Source organism: Corythoichthys intestinalis, chromosome 8 (assembly GCF_030265065.1).
Source record: "Corythoichthys intestinalis isolate RoL2023-P3 chromosome 8, ASM3026506v1, whole genome shotgun sequence".
Lineage (NCBI taxonomy): Eukaryota > Metazoa > Chordata > Actinopteri > Syngnathiformes > Syngnathidae > Corythoichthys > Corythoichthys intestinalis.
This window is the reverse complement of record NC_080402.1, coordinates 41,706,840-41,727,402: the sequence shown is the minus strand read 5'-3', so window position 1 is coordinate 41,727,402 and position 20,563 is coordinate 41,706,840. Positions and strand designations below refer to the sequence as shown.

Genomic DNA, 20,563 nt, shown 5'->3' with positions numbered 1-20,563 from the left:
AAAACTGCAGAAAGCAAAACATTTGCTATTACTGGTGAAAAGAATTCAAATGAAATAAATCCATGGAAACGGAGGAAATGGACAAAATGCTGTTGGATTTAATTACAGTTACGATGGACGTAATTTTTGTATTGAATTATTAAAATGTGCATTCATAAAATGTCAAATAAATTCCTTACCAAGTTATTGAATGTGAGTAGACCAGTGTCCTGGGTTAAGAGGTTAGACCGAAATTGTCCGCCACTTAGTGACAGGAGGACTCCAGACAATGGATGACCATCTTCTGATTTTATCTATAATACACACAAAAAAGCAGCACTTAATAATATGTTTAAAAACAGTCAAAATTGTTAGCAGCTAAATCTACTGCATTAAAACAATATAAATGTATGGTAAAATAAAACTAGAGGTTACATGAATTAAGAGAATCGGCAGAGATTCAGTCAATCATCTAATCAGCTAATGAGAGCAGGTGTAAAGGGGGTGAATTATTGAGATGTAAGTTATTTAAAAGTGTACCTTGAAGGTGATTCCAGCCAGAGCAAAAGCTTTGAAATCTCCCTGGCTTCCATCCACATGAGTCAGAACAAATCCTTCTTTAATGGCACTAATGTCATACTGTATGTTGCTGTGGAGGGGACCGACGCTACAAAGATGTGGAGAAAGAATGTGATAATGAGTCCGGACAACACATCTCATACATGTATAACATGCCATTCACAAAGTGTATTACAGAGATTTGGCATTTGATAAAAAAAAAAAAAAAAAAAAAAAAAATGCCTGCAAACCCCCCCCCCCAACTCAATTTTAGCACATACTACAAAAAATGTATTACTAAATCTGTTCCATTAGATACATTTAACGACAGGTGCACACGAATTTGATTTTAGATCGAATTTGTATTTTCCATGACTTCTGATTTCAAATTGTTAATCATTACAAATATATCTATCAAAGGTAAAGTGCCAATAATGGAATAAAAAAAAAAAAAAACAATGTAGTTATACATTTATGACGTTCAAAATAATGAGGCACTCAGAAAAACTGTAACCACAATGCGGATCAAGAGAAAATTTCGCTTGACATCTCTGCTCTTTGTAGACCACAGATATGTCAGTTCAGTTGTACTTATTATTTTGGGGCTGAAATAGTGAAATCAAGAGTCAGAACACAACTACAGGTGTTCCAAAGATGTGCAACAGCATGGTAAACTACAGTAAAGGGCAAAAGTTTTTACCACACCTTCTCATTCGTGCGTTTTATTTTCATGAATATTTACATTGTAAATTCACAGTGAAGGTAATAAAACTATGAACACGTGTGCAATCATGAACTTAGCAAAAAACAGCGAGATAACTAAAAATATGTATACATTCTAGTATCTTTAAAATAGGCACCCTTTGCTCCGATTACTTTTTTTTGCACAGTCTTGCCATTTGCTAGATGAGCTTCAAGAGGGAGTCAGCTAAAATGTTTTTTGACTTCACAGGTATGCCTTTTCAGGGTTGATTAGTGGAATTTATTACTTTATCAATAGGGTTGGGACCTTAATTTGTTTTGCATTGAATGAGGTGAGTCCAAACTTTTAGGCCTGTATGCTACACCTAAATATTTTATCAGCTCCTCAAAGGTGAAAACATTCCTGATTATCTCAAGGGGGAAGACGTCTCTATTTTTAGGATGAGACTTAAAAGTTTTTGTTTTTTATATTCTAGAGGTCAGTCTCAATTAGTTCCATTCATAATGGGCCATAAGATATTGAGATAACGTTGCGGTCAGGTGACAAGGCCCTGAGAATTTTAACTCTGCAACACTTCTATTGATTGTTCATCAAGCAGTCTAGGCTTTCCTCTACCTGTATGCACCATTCTCATTGGTGGCCACTGTGATGAGTGGTGAAGTAGCTCCTCTTTCACTGATGGAGATCTCAACACCTTGCAGCTCGGGTGACACCTTGCCCTCCAGGAAAAGCCCTGCACGACCCATTATGTCCACCATGCGACCAGGGCATGACTCTGCAATTTTTACAAAATGTACTTTGTCATATTTCTTGAACCTACAAGTATGCCCTAACATTACAAGATGACAAAAATTATTATCTCTGGCTCGATCTTGTACATCTCATTTGATTTATAAGAGACTGACCACTGTGCCTGAGGAAAAATGACAAATAAGAGCGCAAAGGTGTGCAACTGTCAATCATCTCATCTCCACCAGAAATTTATGGTGGGGGGAAAAAAGCCCCTTTTTACAGTTAAATAACTGAGGACCATATTATCAAATAGAATAATACTGAAGGTACTTCACTCAGCAGAGAGAATTTAAAATCGTTAAAAAACTAGCAACATTTCGGCTAGAAGGCACATTTATCACCACTTGGATTTTTGATTGAATGTATAATATAGCAGACTTGTTGAAATTTAGAATGTTTAGTTTTACACCAAAACAGCAAGTCACCCATTAAAGGTTGCCGTGGCATGATTATCAGTGAGTCTCAAATTGAAACAAATACAATTAAAAATAATGTTTCAAACTTCAGTTCAGCTGTGAGTGGGAGTTTACTTCACTTCACAACAGTTGTCAAGGAACATACCTCCTGTGATCGTCGCTTCCACTTCAGGGGGGTTGAACAGAAGCTCCTTGGAGGAGGGTGTCACTGTAATTTTCTCTCCAGCCCTGAAAAGTAAATATTAATCATAGGTTCAAGCCTGAAGCGCTGACATCAATTTTCTTTGTGAACAATAAAGCAAATGGCATTTAAGACTGTGAATAAAAATAAGATAATAACATTTGCTAAAAAAGAACTCAACAGAAAAAGGTTAACTGTTCGAGAGGCGTATTTTCTGCACACAAGGCACATCTAAAACCCTTAAATTTTCTCAAAAGTCGACAGGGCACCTGATAATTCGATGTGCCTTATATATGGATCAATATTGCTTACTCATGGCATAATTAACTGTAGCACAGCTCTATCTAGTGGATGCATAACACAACCCCTACCACTACTATTACTACAACTACAACTGCACCTCTAAACAGTTTTAAAATAGGCCATTCGTTGAAGGTGCGTTTTATACTCAGATGCACCTTGTAGTGTGGGAATTACAGTAACTGATTGCATGACACAAGTAAGATTAATAAATGAACTATAAAAATAAATGTTAACTGCAAACAACCTGGCCCAGTAGGAAAACTCATAGTGGAAGGGGCCTGTCAGATCATCGGCCTTTTCTTGGATAGGTGGACTATCATCCTTGACGGCCCCTTCCTCTTCAGCAGCTCGTCGTTCTCGTTCTAAGCGTCGCAACTGAATCTCCTGCAACTGCTGCTCCTGCCTCTGCTCTTCCAGACTCCGCAGGGGGCCAAGAACCAATGCTGGCTCACTCTCAATGGAAGATCTGACAGGCAATGGAGAAACATTAAAATATGGGCTTTGAAACACTGATAAGCAGCAGACAAGATTATATCACTCCACCATGATAACCACATCACACATTTTGAGTCTCACAATGTTCATCTTCGAAAACGTTCGTAGGTAGGTAGATAGGTATAATGCCAGGGGCTATTTAGCCAATTTTCAACTTCATAATTTACTTCACCAACCAGTAATGCTGATAAATTAGTCTCCAATTCCCCCAAATATGTAATCTTTCACATGTTTATGTTATTTAGGCTTTGTCTGGTAACGCAGGGTGAGACATCTGCCATCTCAGCACTCAATAAACTCCCACGATAACCCTACAGGGGCCGGTTGTCTGAGTGTTCTCCTTGTCCATCCTAAATGTTGTCTATTATGAATTGATGTGGCTTTGTATTAATGTTGGTAATGACAGACTGTGAAAATGAATTTCCCTATGAGACAATAAAGGCTATCTATCCATCCATCCATCTATCTGAACAGCCGCAAGCAGCATCACTGGCAATTGTGTAGCAGTGGCCAAGAATAAATGCGCCATTTTCAATTTCATACAATTCCACCAAGGGCCAACTGAATTTTAGCGTTACCTCTGGGTTTAGCAGTGAATAAATAAATTACAACCCCTGGACAGCTAAATAAGTATTCCGTCAGGTGGCAATGTATTTTATATAATGTTGGCTTTGTGTAATTTTGCACAAAGCAAACTTGGCTGGCAGCGAGCTGTAACACAGCATTGCTGGACATCTTGCTGACAAGCAGTGGGTCGTGCAGCACTGGTTCACAGTAGATGCGTTCGGTTAACTACAATTCTGCCAAGGGTCTGCTAAGTTTTACTAGTGTTATTTCTGGAGGCAGACTTGTGCTCAAAATCATTCAACCTCCACAGTGGAGTGAACGGAACCCTAATGAGCAGTAATAAAGAAGATTTAAAAGGACTGTGGCACATGGCCCTTCTTGGCATTTAATTACATCTTTACAACATGGTGAAGTCCAAGGAATTGTCCAAAAAGTTCAGAGAGGAGGTCATTTCACTTCATAAGCAAGGATATGGATATAAAAAGATAGCAGAAGGACTAAACATTTCAAGAGACACAACTGGAAGCATCGTCCGCAAGTTTAAAGCTAAAAGCAATCAAATAATTTATTAATGTTAACTCGATTGCAGTCTCTATAATTTTTTGTGAACACTCAAGCAACAATATGAAAAAATATTTAACAGGGATGAACAGAAAGGCACCGAAAGACAATAGATGAGAAAGGGCAAAATTTCTAGAAAGCAAAGAACAGGAAATGGAGGAAGCCAATGTAACACTGCGCTTCACTGTGGCTGTAAAGGAAAACAAGGAAAGACTGGCGAGTTTACTGTGTCTAAAAATAGGCAGCAGGAATGGCACGTTATACGGCATCACTCACAGAAATGACACCTCATTCAGGCTAATAAGCCACTTGGGTTTTTTTCACTGCAAATGTGGTAAAGAAATACCAAAATTCTTTCTTAAACAAAGAATTTTACAGACAAATTATATAATTTACAGGCATAACTGTGGCAGAAAGATTTCACCCTCCCTGAGACAGTAACGGAAATTTTATAATCTTCCAATCTTACAGTGGGGTAAATAAGTATTTAGTCAACCACTAATTGTGCGAGTTCTCCCACTTGAAAATATTAGAGGCCTGTAATTGTCAACATGGGTAAACCTCAACCATGAGAGAGAATGTGGAAAAAAAAAACAGAAAATCACATTGTTTGATTTTTAAAGAATTTATTTGCAAATCATGGTGGAAAATAAGTATTTGGTCAATACCAAAAGTTCATCTCAATTCTTTGTTATGTACCCTTTGTTGGCAATAACGGAGGCCAAACTTTTACTGTAACTCTTCACAAGCTTTTCACACACTGTTGCTGGTATTTTTACCCATTCCTCCATGCAGATCTCTTCTTGAGCAGTGATGTTTTGGGGCCGTCGTTGGGCAACACGTACTTTCAACTCCCTCCACAGACTTTCTATGGGGTTAAGATCTGGAGACTGGCTAGGCAACTCCAGGACCTTGAAATTCTTCTAAAGAAGCCACTCCTTTGTTGCCCTGGCTGTGTGTTTGGGATTATTGTCATGCTGAAAGACCCAGCCACGTCTCATCTTCAATGCCCTTACTGATGGAAGGAGATTTTCACTCAAAATCTCTCGATACATGGCCCCATTCATTCTTTCCTTTATACAGATCAGTCGTCATGGTCCCTTTGCAGAAAAGCAGCCCCAGAGCATGATGTTTCCACTCCCATGCTTCACGGTGGGTATGGTTCAATTCAGTATTCTTTTTCCTCCAAATTCAAAAACCTGTGTTTCTACCAAAAAGTTATATTTTGGTTTCATCTGACCATAACACATTCTCCCAGTCCTCTTCTGGATCATCCAAATGCTCTCTAGTGAACCGCAGACGGGCCTGAACGTGTACTTTCTTCAGCAGGGGGACACGTCTGGCAATGCAGGATTTGAGTCCCTGGCGGCGCTTTGTGTTACTGATAGTAGCCTTTGTTACTGTGGTCCCAGCACTCTGTAGGTCATTCACTAGGTCCCCCCGTGTGGTTCTGGGATTTTTGCTCATCGTTCTTGTTATCATTTTGACGCCTTGGGGTGAGGAGGGAGTTGAAAGTCCGTGTCGCCCAACAACAGCCCCAAAACATCGCTGCTCTAGAGGAGAACTGCATGGAGAAATGGGTCAAAATACCAGCAACAGTGTGTGAAAAGCTTGTGAAGAGTTACAGAAAACGTTTGGCCTCTGTTATTGCCAACAAAGGGTACATAACAAAGTATTGAGATGAACTTTTGGTATTGACCAAATACTTATTTTCCACCATGATTTGCAAATAAATTCTTTAAAAATCAAACTGTGATTTTCTGGTTTTTTTTCCCACATTCTGTCACTCATTGTTGAGGTTTACCCATGTTGACAATTACAGGCCTCTCTAATATTTTCAAGTGGGAGAACTTGCACAATTAGTGGTTGACTAAATACTTATTTGCCCCACTGTAAGTGTTTCTGATTGTTCAATTGGAGGAACAATTATTCATTAATGATTCTTACTTGATAGTGACTGTGACATCCAGGATCTTGTCGGTGGTAATGAGGCCGGTCATGTGATGGCGCACTGCAGTAAGAGTCAGGAGGCTGGGTGCTGAGCTGTTAAGACAAGGTACATAGTACAGCCTGACGGAACTAAATACAGATAGATGGTAATCTCTGTAGTTTTTCGTACGTATCGTAGGTGTAAAAATCCTGTTCGAATTGGTGGCAGGAGCGAGGGGTGACTTTGTAGACACCTGCAATGGACAATTTTAGGTGACTACATACTTAAAACCCACATGGATCACATTACCCCTGCTCACTTGGAAGTTTTTGTTTCATAAATTTTTAATTTATGCAGTTTATTCATGTTGACAATAATGACTCCACCTGGTTTGGAGAGACAAAAACGGTTGACTCCTTTGGAGAGATTGTAGATGCCTACATTTTCGGGTTTGCTGCCATCCTGAAAGAACTCCTAAACAGGATCAAGTGAATGTAAGAGTGTATACACACAGTGTCAGTTTATGAGTTTGTATCTACTGACCAAAGTGATGGCATGAGAGAGGGAGCAACGCAGGATGTAGCCAATTTGCCGGAACTCAACACCCAAGATGTCAGTGTCCACAACCTCGACTTCCATGGATTTATGTTTCCAACACCACTCCTCATGAGAAATGCTTACTAATGCACGTCAAATAAGGACAGGAATAAAAATAATTTAGAGGCGTCAATTGATAAACTTATTATTGAAATTATTCAATTATGTGAATAGTTTAAAAAAAAACAGTAAATTTACTTGTCACACAGGCACGAATAGATTGATAAATGCACTTGCACATGATGCACTGTCAAATGTTAGGGGCAAAATGTTATCATTTAAGGGCAGGTTTGCTCTGTGCTCTGACGTAATACTAGGCCTGTCGCGATAACAAATTTTAGTAGGCGATATATGTCTCATAAATTATTGCCGATATGCGATAACATTGCCTGTTTTTATTTTTTTACCAATTAACCACAAATATAGTGACAATACATCCTAATAAATCACCTATTCAAATGCAATAAATTGTTATGCTTAAATAAAACAAATATAAAAAAAAAAAAAAGTAGTTAAAAGAAGAATATGGAAATAGGTGAGAAACCCAAATGTCATTTCTGTTGTCTGCCAATTAGAGCCCATTAAAAATGTTAATTTGATCCAAAATGACTCATCTTGTCCTGCAAAGTGCGCATGCAACAAATTAAAATATCATTTCTTACATCATATCATCATTACCAATCAGATTTTTCAGAATGGGTGTCATTTTGCATTTATTCTTCGTTTAAAATCTGAAGTATATGCGATTGCCTCCATAAATCTGAACATGACATACTTTTATTTTGAAATGTTCACCGGAAGTACATTTGCCAAGCCACTAACCGTAAGCTTTACACTCAGTAAAAAAAAACAAAAACAAAGTGCACTTCACTTTCATTAAGCTTATAGTGTCAGCAGGGGTCGCGTTAACCGGATATTTTCCGTCGTTGACCGGTTTTTTAAAACGGTGACGGAAAAAACTGAAGTCCGTCCGTCATTTTGACAGGTTGCAATTCACACCCCAGACCACAGGGTGGCGAGTTAGCATATTAATTAGCTATTGTCTCTCTTAATGCATGACGTCGTTGGCTCTTCTGTCAGAATATTGTAGCGTCACCGGGGTCTGGCGGCGGCACCGTGATTGACACATCAACGCGAGGTTCTTATTGGTGCACCCGGTGTGCCAGCACGTCATCCAATTGATGGACAAGATTGTCGCCTGTGTATAGACCCCAATCACATGACGTCACAACTCCGCCCCCCTGACCGGAGCCGTCATATTGTGTGTCAGCTCGTCATGTTTACACATTACCGCTACGTACATGCCTCCTATTACGGCGTGTTTTTCTGCTCGTTAATATTAATAATCAAAATGGTGAAGGCGTGTGTGGCGGTTGGTTGCTGTAACAGAGAAGATAGACGGAGAGACTTGAAGTTCGACCGTATTCTGAGAGACCCGAAGATGAGAGCGAGATGGACTGCTGTAATTCGACAAGAAATCTGGGCACCAAACGATCACCACAGACTATGTAGTAGTCTTTTTATATCTGGTAAGATGCATTTAATATATATTTAGAAGATTTTGGGCTGACAACCACAATTAAGATCATTGTGTGACGTTGGTGATTGGGGTCTATATCGTTGCCTCTTTTTCTTTGGGGGCGGAGTTGTTGGCGGTAAGCAGAGTAAAAAGGGAGAAAAATACCACGACTTCCGTGTCTAATTTTTCGCCGCCAAGCAAGCGTTACAATATTAATTAAAAATGAATGAATACTAAATACTATTGAATATGTCATCATTATCATTTTAAAAATTTAAGTGACGGGTAAAAATAGACTATGACCGGATTTTTATGACCCTGTCAGTCAAAATGACAGACAACGGAAATGTCTAGCGCAACCTCTGAGTGTCAGTAATAGATTTTTCTTTTGTTCACATTGCTTGCAAATTCTTTAATCCAGCGAGTTTTCATGTTTAATGTGTCACCTTTTAACCGCAATTTTGCCTTGTGAAGAAGACTTCCAATGTTTCATAGCAGGCTATAACGTGGTTAGTACATTGTCTTTTTTCTATTAGCCTCAATGTAGCAATGCTAACGTTTTACAATGTTTAATATAGTTTTGTATGTCTGAACTTTAATTCTATTGCGTGTTGATGGCCAATAAACATCTGTGAAAGCGACTTGAGTCTAATATGCAATCAGCACGCACGTGTGCCACGTACAGGCAGCACACGCACACACAAATGTATGCACGCACGCAGCGATAAATCGCAGGCAGGAAAATTTCCGCTCTCATTTTTATTTACCGTGCGATAATTTGAGTTATTGCATATCGCGACAGGTTTACGTTATACTATGCATGTACTGTAGTTACTGCATCTTTCATGGCTTACTGTTACATTGTTAACCAGCAAGAAATGCGTCCATCTAATGGACTAAGAATACTTTTGATTCCTGACCTTTGTATTTCCCAGGCAGAACATCATCAAAGGAGAAATTGAGAATGTCGCTGCTGCCTGAGAGAGGCATAATCCTTCTTTCTCCTGAGCGGCTCACCGGCTGGAGTGTTACTGACAGGTCATCACAAGATGCTACAGTTCAACAAGAGAGCATGATTTATTTATTCATTTAAATCTTATTTCTCCATTTAAATAACGTAATAGCAAAGAGCCAGAATTCACCCAAACAGTAGACCTTTCCAGAGATGGAGGCCATAAATTGGGTAAAAAGTAGGTCTGTGAGGGGCTTGTCCACAACTGAGAACTCCAGGGAATTCGGATGCAGAGCCAGGCCCGCTTTTACATCTACCTCAGGTAGCGATACCTAACCACAAACAGAGTGCTTGTTAACATGTGAAATGTGGGTGTTTTAAATAGTATAAAATTTCACTAGGAAATATGCAATGAATTTGGAACTTTATAAATAAAAAAATAAAACCACCATGCAGGGTCTAAAAAATATACATATATCTATTGTATTGTATGCAGTACAAATGCTATGTGAAACATCTTTTTCAGAGACGAAAACCCCGTTCTAAAGAGGTTACTGCCGTACATGGACGCTGTAATCTCCAGTTTTCGCCTGAAAGCAAAAAGCTCCCTGGGTGTCTGAGTCAATGATCCGACCAGATGTCTTGTCTTGGCCTTTGTGTGTCAATGTGACCTTGTAGCGACCTTGCTGCTTCATGCCTTCAGGCAGGCGACTGATGGAGATCTGTCCACAAACACTGAACCTGCATAACAATGCGAATTATTAAGGTCTCATGATCAATATACTGTATACTAACCACCATCACCACCACCAAATTGTTTAGTGTGTAAGTGTTTACTGATTCTTGTTTGTGAAAACAACCAGACATACCCTGCTGTGATGATGTCAGGAAGTTGTGGAGTGTTGGGGGCAATTTTTACTGTTACTGGTTCAAAGAACATCAGCTCCTTGTGGACGCGGATGGTGTAAGTACCCGCTGTCATGTTCTCCAGCCTGTAAGAACCATCCTCTTTGCTGACAACTGAGAGGAGACAAATACAAAGAAAGTAAGAGGATAAAATTGTAAAGCCCAAAGAGCACGTTGTCATCTTATGGGATTACCTTTGAACTGATTGTTGATGGAGACAGCAGCATCAATTACACCTTCCCCATGAACACTATTAAGGACCCGACCAGTCACAGAAAAACCCATGACACGAAAAATGGGCTACACATGAGAAATGAAGATAAAGGGACAGCATGAGGTGTATTCAGTACATTTGTATGTGTATATTTTACCGTGAGATTGAAGATAGATATTTACTTACCTCCAGCGTCAAACTGTTGTGCTCCACCTTGAAACTCATTCTGGAAGGAGAAACATCAAAAGTGATCCTCTCTCCTCTGTAGAAGGGTACCTGAAGAAGAGAGTTCCTTATCAGTAAAAAGTTGTTTTAACTTTTATTAATTAATTAATTTAAAAAAAAAAAAAATTGTGTTTACTAGAGTTAGGAATCTTTGGCATGAGGTTGATTTAATACATATCAAGATACATCGACTGTGATTCGATTAAAAAGACATTATCATTAAAAATGTAACTGTTCAAATCACAATTCGGTTCAATTTAAAAACAGCAATACGACTTGATACAGATTTGGAAGAGTGATACGATATTTGTTTAGAAAATCATAAAGAACCCACTTATTTGAAATTATATTCTTACAAGATTTTCAAACATGTAAAAAGGCCCTTTATTGCTGAGTAGTAGTATGGCCCAACGTTGCTCGAATTTGTGTAACGTGAACACAATGCAACCAAATTGCAGATAAAACATACTATCCTTAGAGATGCAGCTGTAATGTAGTAACAGTAAAAGGACACCATAAAGGGGTTAATGCGCAAGTTTGAAAGCCAAATGCTCCATTGAAATTGCAAGAGGCGCGTCTTTTCCCAAAAGATGGTGCTGTCCCCGCCAAAATCAGGCCGCACTTTCTACATAATTTTTGGAGTTTCAAATTAATTTTCTGCACTAAACGGAGGCCTGCAGACATCAAACTCATCTAAGGACATTCCCAGACATATAGTACAACTGTTGTAAAATTTCGTCAAACTCAATCCAGCCATTTCAGAGTCCATAAGGAATGCTCCCACAGACACACTCAAAGTTCCATTATTATATAACTTAAGATCATTGTATCTTTATTCAAGAAATAACAATAAAATCATCATTCCCAATTTCCCATACAAGGAGTTGTATCATTTACTTTAAACAACAAGAAAAAAACAACTACCGGTACATGGGTGGCTGCCTCTCTACTTACCATGCTCTGCTCTAGAATGAAGGGTGAATTCTACACTTGCATGGGTCACCTTGTGACCTGCTCTGGGGAGCTATTCATCTTCACACTTTAAGGTGGCACGCTCTCTGATAACAACCTCACTAGCTAGAGGTCCTTGACCTTTCTAACATACTGTGAGTCAATAATTCCCTCCACAGTCCCACACTAAGATCTCACTAACACTCCCAGCCAACAGCTGCAGGAAGAGAAAAACTCCTGGTCCTGTTTGATCAGGTCATCTCAAATTAAAATCAATCAACCCTAACCTTTTGATCAGTTCAAGGCGAACGTCATAAATCGCTGAAGCAGTTAAATATATGAATAACTCTGGCCATAAATATGATTTTTTTTTAAATACACCTGGTATGGACCTGTTTATCATTAAAAACCCATCAATCTTTCTTAAATTTCTGAGTGTGGATTTTTAATAAATCTTTTTCTTGATCAATGTATCTCTATACATTTTGTATCTAATGATGAGGTGAATGGTTTGTTTGTATCTTCCGCCTCTACGAACAGATATCCTGTTAAGTCTGTTCGTTGTCCCAACCCTAATATTGACGAAAGGCTTACCACTGTGTACTCCCCACTAGATAATGAGGGGAAGGTGAAGGTACCGTCTTCCCTGGAGAGGGCATTGCACAGGTAGATTAAGGAGCTGTCCCCCGAGTCTGCTCCCTCCACCGGAGAAAAGTTGCACCCTTTCACATTCTAGGAATCAAATAAACATGGCTTTGATTAACTTTGGGAATGTAATTTAAACATTCTGAGTATGATTAATTTTCACTCAGTTTACCTCTCTTTTCACTGTAGCCGAGTAAAGTAGGAAGGTGACCTCTTTCATAGGCTCTCCATCACTGCGGACCTCCCCTGAGACGTCGTATCCTCCAACAACCAGATGGTCAGCAGCCAGCCCATTGGCAGTAGAAATGTGTACTGTTGTGGCACTCTTTAACAAAAGGCCAAAAGTTGCAATAATAAGTCCAACTAACACGTTCCTTATCAGCTGAGGTACAGTAAGTACTGAGGTTTTCCACACCGAAAATCCTCAGGCTCATGCATGATCTGCTCATTGAATGACATTAACAATTTCATTGAGAGCAGTTTTAGACCCAAAATATGGACTTAAGGTGCTGTTTGGAGTTTTGTTTTTTTTTTTTTTTACTCGCGCCTGCTACCTCCGGCCTAAAACATGACTGCAGCCTGTGTTAGGTTTGTGCATCGCAAGCATACTTGTACGAACAAAAACAAAGCAACGAGCGTTTGGCCCATCAAATCAGCAGCAGAAATGTTAAAAAAAAAAGCAAACATTATTGTTTACTATTAGTAGCAAGTCTTAAGGGGATTACAACAGTGTTTTTGTCAAGCAGAGACAAGGTGTAGGCTCGGTATTAGGGCTGCAGTTATCGATTATTTTAGTAGTCGATTAATCTATCAACTAGATGGTTCGAATAATCAAGTAATCAGATTAGGAATATCTAAAGCGTTGCAGAATATATTTTAGGAGCTGTAAAATGTTTCTTCAAACCATGCAGAATTACACTTTCATTTAAAAATAAATTAAAATAAATACTTCAAACTCCTATTCCCACAAAAAAAAAAAGTTAAATATTTTTCTAGACTAAATTAAGAATGCATCAAGAAATATTGGCATGTACAAAAATTTACAACCTTCTGCTGGTTTTAACAGGGAGCAGCTGGATTCAGCCATGTTACATGAGTGATGTCATATTCACTATTGTCACTGGAGGGCAGTGTATCCACCCAAATCAATCAAAATAACTGCAAACAAGAATACTCGAAGCAGCAAAATTTTATTTGAAGCTTTTTTCTAATCGAATTACTCGAGTTAATCGATTAATCGTTGCAGCACTACTCGGTAATACAGCGGGGACTCGTGTAAACGTACACAGGCGTGTGTTCGCCCAGAGTGTTTGACCAGAAAGTCTCTATTGAAGGGAAGAAAATGGCTTTTTGTGGCAGTCTCAGTTAAATTGTCAATGTTTTGTTAGTGTCAAGGCATTGATGGAGCATGCATGGAGTACAATAGTTTTTTAAATTAACAGTAAAAATTTTGTATAATACCTTTAGGAAAACAGTTTACTTTTTAGTTTTACAGTGCTTTCTGTTAAACACAAGAAGACGTCACACACATTTCAAACAAATAGAATCCTTCACTGAAAAAAAAGTGTCCAGAACTTTTTGATGACTCGGGATTTTAAATAAATTTATAATTGACTTCTTGTAATCTAAACTACAAACTTATTATACAGGTGTTTAAAAATTTGTTGTTGAACATATATTATGTACAACTAGTAATGTATGAAGGCAGTTGTTAACATTATAGGAATGCTTCTTCAACATTACATGCCGTGTTCGTACACCTTTTTCATGGCCAAATTCAAGTACTTAATATATAAAATTTATTTATATACTTTTGGAACATTATCCCAATGTTGTTGATTTTTTTGTTATGACGAGGCAGAAATCATTTTAAAAATAGTGCCTTTTCACAAGTATGCAAATTTCTTCCAAAATGTTCTACGATCCCGGAGGCACGAGAAATTTAGTTTGAAAAGTGCCGATTCTGAAACACCATGGGAGGGTGCGTTACCGGCAGCAATGAGCGTTTTGTGGCAAACTTTGAATACGTCCTATAGCAGAGGTGCTAGCATAGTGATACCATGCTGTTCGGTAAGGTGGCCGAGAGGTGTCAGGCGAAATGCAAAGCCCAAACACTTTGCAAATAGAAAAAAGGATGAACCCAAATTGCAAATGCTTTGCAAAAGAAAAAAGCACGAATGCAAACTGCCACAACACGATCCCCAATTCCTAAAGCGCGATTACAAACTGGCAAAAGCACGAACCCCAATTGCCACAACACGACAGCAAATGGCTCGTAGCACGAATGCAAATTGTCACAACACGATCCCCAATTCCTAAACCGCGATTGCAAATTGGCCAAAGCACGAATCCCAACTGCCACAACACGACAGCAAATAGCTCGTAGCACAGCAGCAAACGGCTCACAGCACAGCAGCAAAATCACGCAACACAACGGCAAGAGGATGACCCGGACGTTTAAAAAAAAATAAATAAATAAAAAAGGACGACACTTTATACACTTTAAATGTGATTTGTGACCATCTATACGGACCTCCATGAAGTTGCCCCCACCCCGAAAATTTATATAAAAATGATGTTAATCGTTTGTGCTGCAACAGTTTTGTAGCTACAGTATTATGCTTTTATTGAGATATTAATTTCGAGTGGTGACGTCACTCGTAGCTTTTCCTTAGTTGAGCTCCTGCGGCTAATGGAGCGTACCAACTCTCTCAATAACAGAGGGGTGTCATAACACAAATTTGGGTCCATTTTGCAGTAAATTGGGGGCTTGAGATACTAATTTCTAGTGCTGACGTCCCTCTAATCCCCTCATTTACAGCAAAATGGTTCCGAAGTGGTGCCATTCGTTTGTACTACGTTCCTGCTAGCTAGTTTTTAGGACACTCCCCTGATATCGAGAGAGCTGGTACGCTCCATTAGTCGCGGGAGCTAAACTGAGGAAAAGCTACGAGTGACGTCACCACTCGAAATTAATATCTCTATAAAAGCATAATACTGTATCAACAAAACCGTTGGAGCACAAACGATTGACATCATTTTGATATAAATTTGCGTCTGATGGGGGGGGGGGCAACTTCATGGAGGTCACAAAGCACATATATAGTGTCGTCCTTTTTTTTAACTTCCGGGTCATCCTCTTGCCGTTGTGTTGCGTGATTTTGCTGCTGTGCTGTGAGCCGTTTGCTGTTGTGCTACGAGCCATTTGCTGTCGTGTTGTGGTAGTTGGGATTCGTGCTTTTGCCAATTTCCAATCGCTCTTTAGGAATTGGGGATCGTGTTGTGACAATTTGCATTCGTGCTTCGAGCCATTTGCTGTCGTGTTGTTGCAATTGGGGTTCGTGCTTTTGCCAATTTGCAATCGCGCTTTAGGAATTGGGGATCATGTTGTGGCAGTTTGCATTCGTGTTTTTTTTCTTTTGCAAAGCGTTTGTATTTTGAGTTCGTGCTTTTTTCTATTTGCAAAGTGTTTGGACTTTGCATTTCGCCTGACACCTCTCGGCCACCGTAGTACGGTGCACGGAGACACACGTCATGGCTGAGGAAACCTTGATAAAAGCGCTTTCTTGTAGTTTTGGACACTTGAAAAATGACTCTTACACCTGTAATTGCTAAGCAAAATCATATCTTGAGGTACGTTTGTTTGGAACTGTAGTTCCCAACAATAAAAATGTGTTCCGTTCTCGCCGAAACCAGTAAAGCTCTTTACACGACCATTATAACATCTCCTACTCCTTAAAAAATGACAAGTGGCCATTTTTTTGTGGAACAAGGGAAGTCGATTGAGAGCCAGTCCTAGCGGCGAAGAAGCCGAGCGAAGTGGCTCAAAGCCGGATTAAACGGCGACTGGCAAAGAGGGTGTGGAGTTTGCCAAAAAATGTGACAAAAAGAGGAACTGGTCGTGCGATAAAATTATTATACTAAACAACAGCAAATGCACATGTATGCATTTATATACTACTCTATTTGTATAGTGCTCGCTTGATTTAACTCAAAATTACTGACGCAGTCACGCACAGACTCAAATGCACTTTACTCTTAGGAATGATGATGGAACACGGGACATCGAGAGATAGCAACTTCAGAATGAGCGCGTAACAGCGATAAAGCAAATTTATTTTATTTTCCTTCATTTAATCATTTCTATTTTTAGAAAGGGTGCTGTGAAATATTGTGTGCCAAACACATCAAAGCATTTTCAAGGACTTTACGCAAAGTTTAAGCAGTTTTCAAAGCTTGAAAACACAACAGTAAAATCCAAGGATTTTCAAGGATTTCAAGGACTCGTACGAACGCTGTATATGATATGACTCAGAACAGTGAAAACGCGTTTGGTTGTGTAATAATGACAGTTACTGTACATTATTTACTAAAGCTACCAACCTGCTCCAAGATCCAGGAAGGATGAGAAGCAATGATGTCATATGTTCCAGGGAGAACTTTGTGAAAGTTATACCTGTGTTAAAAGAATGGCAGAGAGTGACAGCGAGAGAAAGCATGCATTATACCCAATTAGGAACAAAACCATTCACCCATGACTAATTAAAAATACTGAATACACGTACGCTCCTCCAGGCTGGGTGGTGACAGTCTGAAGATTCTCATCTGTCCCGGCTCTACTCAATTTAACTTCTACTCCAGGTGGACCAAGGAGATGACCTTTACTCAAGACCTGTGCAATGAAATTAACATTGAGACCATAGTGTTATCAGGTGGTTCGGTTCAGTGGGAAATAATTCCACATAAACAATTCAAGAAACATAGTTTGCTATGAGTCTATTGTCCAAATTAAAATGTGTTTCAAAGATCTTAAGATGAACAGTTAAAGAAAACCTTTAAAAATAAAAATCCTTACCATTCCCGATATTGAAAAGCCAGTGAAAACAAAATTGATGTCCTGTTCTTTTGTACAAATATCAGTGACACCATCCACATGGAGGTCCACACTAGTGGGCTCTGGTCGATTAAAAACAAAACATCAAAATTAAAAATTAGAACATAAAATGACAACTATTTATAAAAACAAAAATATGTGTGTGAGTAATGAACAAAGCAGCACTTACCGAAACTCCATCCAAGGGGAGGTTCAATCTTTAAAACAAAATCTCCCTTTGCAGGAAAAATAACATGGTGCATCAGCGTAATCAATAAATAAAAAGTTAATTTGAATGTGTGTGTTTCCTACCTTGTCATATAGAGGAATCATAAAATATCCATTTATAGGTGCACAATCAGTGTGGTGTTTTAAGGAACCTTGTTTGGTGTAGAGTTTAATCTATTAAAAAAAAAAAATCAGACACAAAAAATATTAAATAGCAATCCACATTATGCATAATGAATTTGAAGTACAGATTTTGTTCAAACGATCATACACTGTGTTCAAAATCTGGAGTGAAGTGCAGAGGTGGGTATAGTAACGCGTTGCATTTACTCGGTTACATTTACTTGAGTTACTATTCGAGAAAAATGTACTTCTAAGAGTAGTTTTAATAAGCCATACTTTATACTTAAGTAGATTTGTAAAGAAAAAATGCTACTCTTACTCCGCCAGTCTGGGCTACACTAGCCGTTACATTCTACATACATGGTCACTTTTTTTTTTTTTTTTTTTTTTTTTGCCAGAGACGCCAACAGCTACCAGTTTCACCAATGAGACGTCGCAACAATAATCACATGACTCCATTATAGAATAGAATGGCCCTTCATTGTCATTATACAGCTGTAAAATAAAATTGTGGAGCATCTCCCTTTACTAGTAAAAACCTCAAAGTGACTTGCAAGTACAAAAGTATAAAATTTAAATAAATACAAAATGTGTATGAGGTAGTCCTATGTTCAGGCAATGCAAATAACCGAAGTGAAGTAGCAGCAGTTGACAGTAATTGCATTGAAAATTGCACGTTAATATTTCAAGTAAATAAGTATTGCACATAGAATATGTGTGAATAGAAGCGAAGTAGCAGCAGTTTGACAGTGAAGGCATTGAATATTGCAAGTGAGTCGGTATTGGACATGGAATATTGCATGTAAATGAATATTGGACATTGGGTGATGTGGTTTTACATGTGGCAGTTAAAGGTGAGGATGGTTTTAGCAAAGAAACCATACCAATCAGACTCAAGCTTGCCGTTCTATGATCACGCCGACCTGTTCAATCATGTGGCGTCTTTAAAGCACTGTAAAAGTAAACTTGACATAGAGCGCTGCCGTCAACATGACTTGAAAGCGTAGATTTTTACTTCTCTCCCAGTTTTTATTTGGCACCGATTGACCAAGAAAAGCCGGAGATATGATTCTTTGTTTCATAAAAAAAAAAAAAATGTTTTCTCCACTTGAGGGCACTCATGCTCTTTGGACAAAAGATGCTTCATTTATCTTTTTCTTTTTCTCGCCGAAATTGCAATACTCCCCTACACTCCCCCTTGGCTTAATGTGGTTGTGTAATAGGTGTTTATCTTCTTCAAAGTATATTAACAGTTTATTCATTCATTCATTCATAAGCAGTTACTCACAATGTTACTCATTACTCGGCTTTAATTAAAAATAATAATAATGATAATAATAAATCTGTTTTTTGTAAATATATCAGTTCACGAAAATCATTGTTCTGAAAATACTGTATATTTATATAAGAATGTTCAACAACAAAATTTTTTTCAAATTTATGAAGAATTAGGGAAAATCAGAAGTGCCGCAGTTTGCGCGACTCTCACCAATATTAACCGCTTTCTATGGCGCACAAATTAAAATGCCGTTCTGCATTTCTTAGCTTCCGTTTTACGTCATGGAATTTAGAGCCCGTATGTGTGACTTTAGGGGAGGAACCAATGTCAGAGCTTGATTAGCTCTGAAAAGTCTAGTTACTGAAAACCTAGTTTTTCCATTCAAAACATTAGTAAAGACGCAACAAAACTGATCGCTTCTCACGAAGGTGATGGATGTTTAAAAAAAAAAAAAAAATGTCTGCTTTCACAGAGGATGAATAATACAAATATTTAAATTTTAGAGGCCGAAATCTGTATTATAAAAAGCTGTTCATTTTGTTGCAGTCTTACTGCAAAAATGATACTTTATCCTTAGCCTAACTTTTCTGCTCAGTATTGCATGATTAATTATCCTGTTACTTACACTTTAATATCATTGTGTCCTGTCTTTGTACTGCCCAGGCGACTGGATCTAGGAGCATTTTTTTTTTTTTTTTTTTGGATTTGATTTATTTATTCCAGGTGTTATGACAAAATAATCCACACAAAAATTATTAATTGAAATAATGACAAAAACATCTGGAAAGGAGAAAAAGCATAGCTTATAAGGTCCCCAACCCTAAACATTCAAAATACAATGAATTTTATACATAAGACGCACCTCCATATAATTCAAAACTGTACATGCATATCAATATAACAAAATAAATCAATAAGTAAATGAACACAAAAGGATACCTACAAACTTCAAAAACCATCATTGCACAGGTTCACACATGTAACACTGAATTATTGACTGTTTAAACATTCTCTTGAATTACGGGAATGGAGTAGTCAGTAATTGTTGATTTGACGGGGATTTAAATGTTGGGTGAAGCGGAGGCGAGGGGCTCAAGGTTGTAGACGTATTGGGGGGGGTGAGGGGCAGAATTTAGTTCTTCAGGATTAGCTCCCGCGTCTCGTGCTCCACACTGATACAGTTCACGGTTAACAAAACAAAACATGTCTACAGCGCATTCGTAATCAACTAACGCACAGGTATGCCTATGTAATGTACGACAGCGAATCTTAATGGCTTCAAAAATACATGCACTCACCTCGATCAATGAGTAATTGATTTCAACGTCGGATTTCACAAACCCCCCACATGCGACCACGATGTCATCAGAGGACACGGCCAAAAATTGAGAGTAGGTGATCCAGAATAGGACCCATAAACAATTTGTGTCTGCTCGAATTGTGATTGTCCACATTTTGATAAAGGGTCCTTGTCAGTTCACTCCTCCGTCGAACCGAAACTCCACGCTGCATCCGCTTCCGTACCAGCTGACTCACTGTCATTAAAAGTCCTCAAAGTGAGATCAC

General features: G+C 38.6%; 1 protein-coding gene across 1 annotated transcript in view; it reads right to left on the bottom strand.

Moving 5' to 3' along the window:
• nomo (nodal modulator) overlaps positions 1–20,539 on the bottom strand; it is a 30,859-nt gene extending 10,320 nt beyond the window's left edge. The window contains exons 1-23 of the mRNA XM_057843843.1: positions 20,296–20,539; positions 17,680–17,769; positions 17,558–17,603; positions 17,350–17,450; positions 17,060–17,166; positions 16,878–16,950; positions 12,667–12,819; positions 12,444–12,581; positions 10,860–10,949; positions 10,654–10,759; positions 10,423–10,573; positions 10,117–10,294; positions 9,744–9,885; positions 9,522–9,653; positions 7,029–7,165; positions 6,872–6,959; positions 6,675–6,738; positions 6,503–6,598; positions 3,177–3,398; positions 2,594–2,676; positions 1,856–2,015; positions 520–646; positions 180–293 (exon numbers count right to left, since the gene is read on the bottom strand). Of these exons, the coding sequence (XP_057699826.1) occupies positions 180–293; positions 520–646; positions 1,856–2,015; positions 2,594–2,676; positions 3,177–3,398; positions 6,503–6,598; positions 6,675–6,738; positions 6,872–6,959; positions 7,029–7,165; positions 9,522–9,653; positions 9,744–9,885; positions 10,117–10,294; positions 10,423–10,573; positions 10,654–10,759; positions 10,860–10,949; positions 12,444–12,581; positions 12,667–12,819; positions 16,878–16,950; positions 17,060–17,166; positions 17,350–17,450; positions 17,558–17,603; positions 17,680–17,769; positions 20,296–20,451 (2,754 nt within the window). The 5' untranslated portion in view covers positions 20,452–20,539. The remainder of the gene's footprint in view (positions 1–179; positions 294–519; positions 647–1,855; positions 2,016–2,593; positions 2,677–3,176; positions 3,399–6,502; positions 6,599–6,674; positions 6,739–6,871; positions 6,960–7,028; positions 7,166–9,521; positions 9,654–9,743; positions 9,886–10,116; positions 10,295–10,422; positions 10,574–10,653; positions 10,760–10,859; positions 10,950–12,443; positions 12,582–12,666; positions 12,820–16,877; positions 16,951–17,059; positions 17,167–17,349; positions 17,451–17,557; positions 17,604–17,679; positions 17,770–20,295) is intronic.
• Between the last annotated feature and the right edge of the window lie 24 nt (positions 20,540–20,563).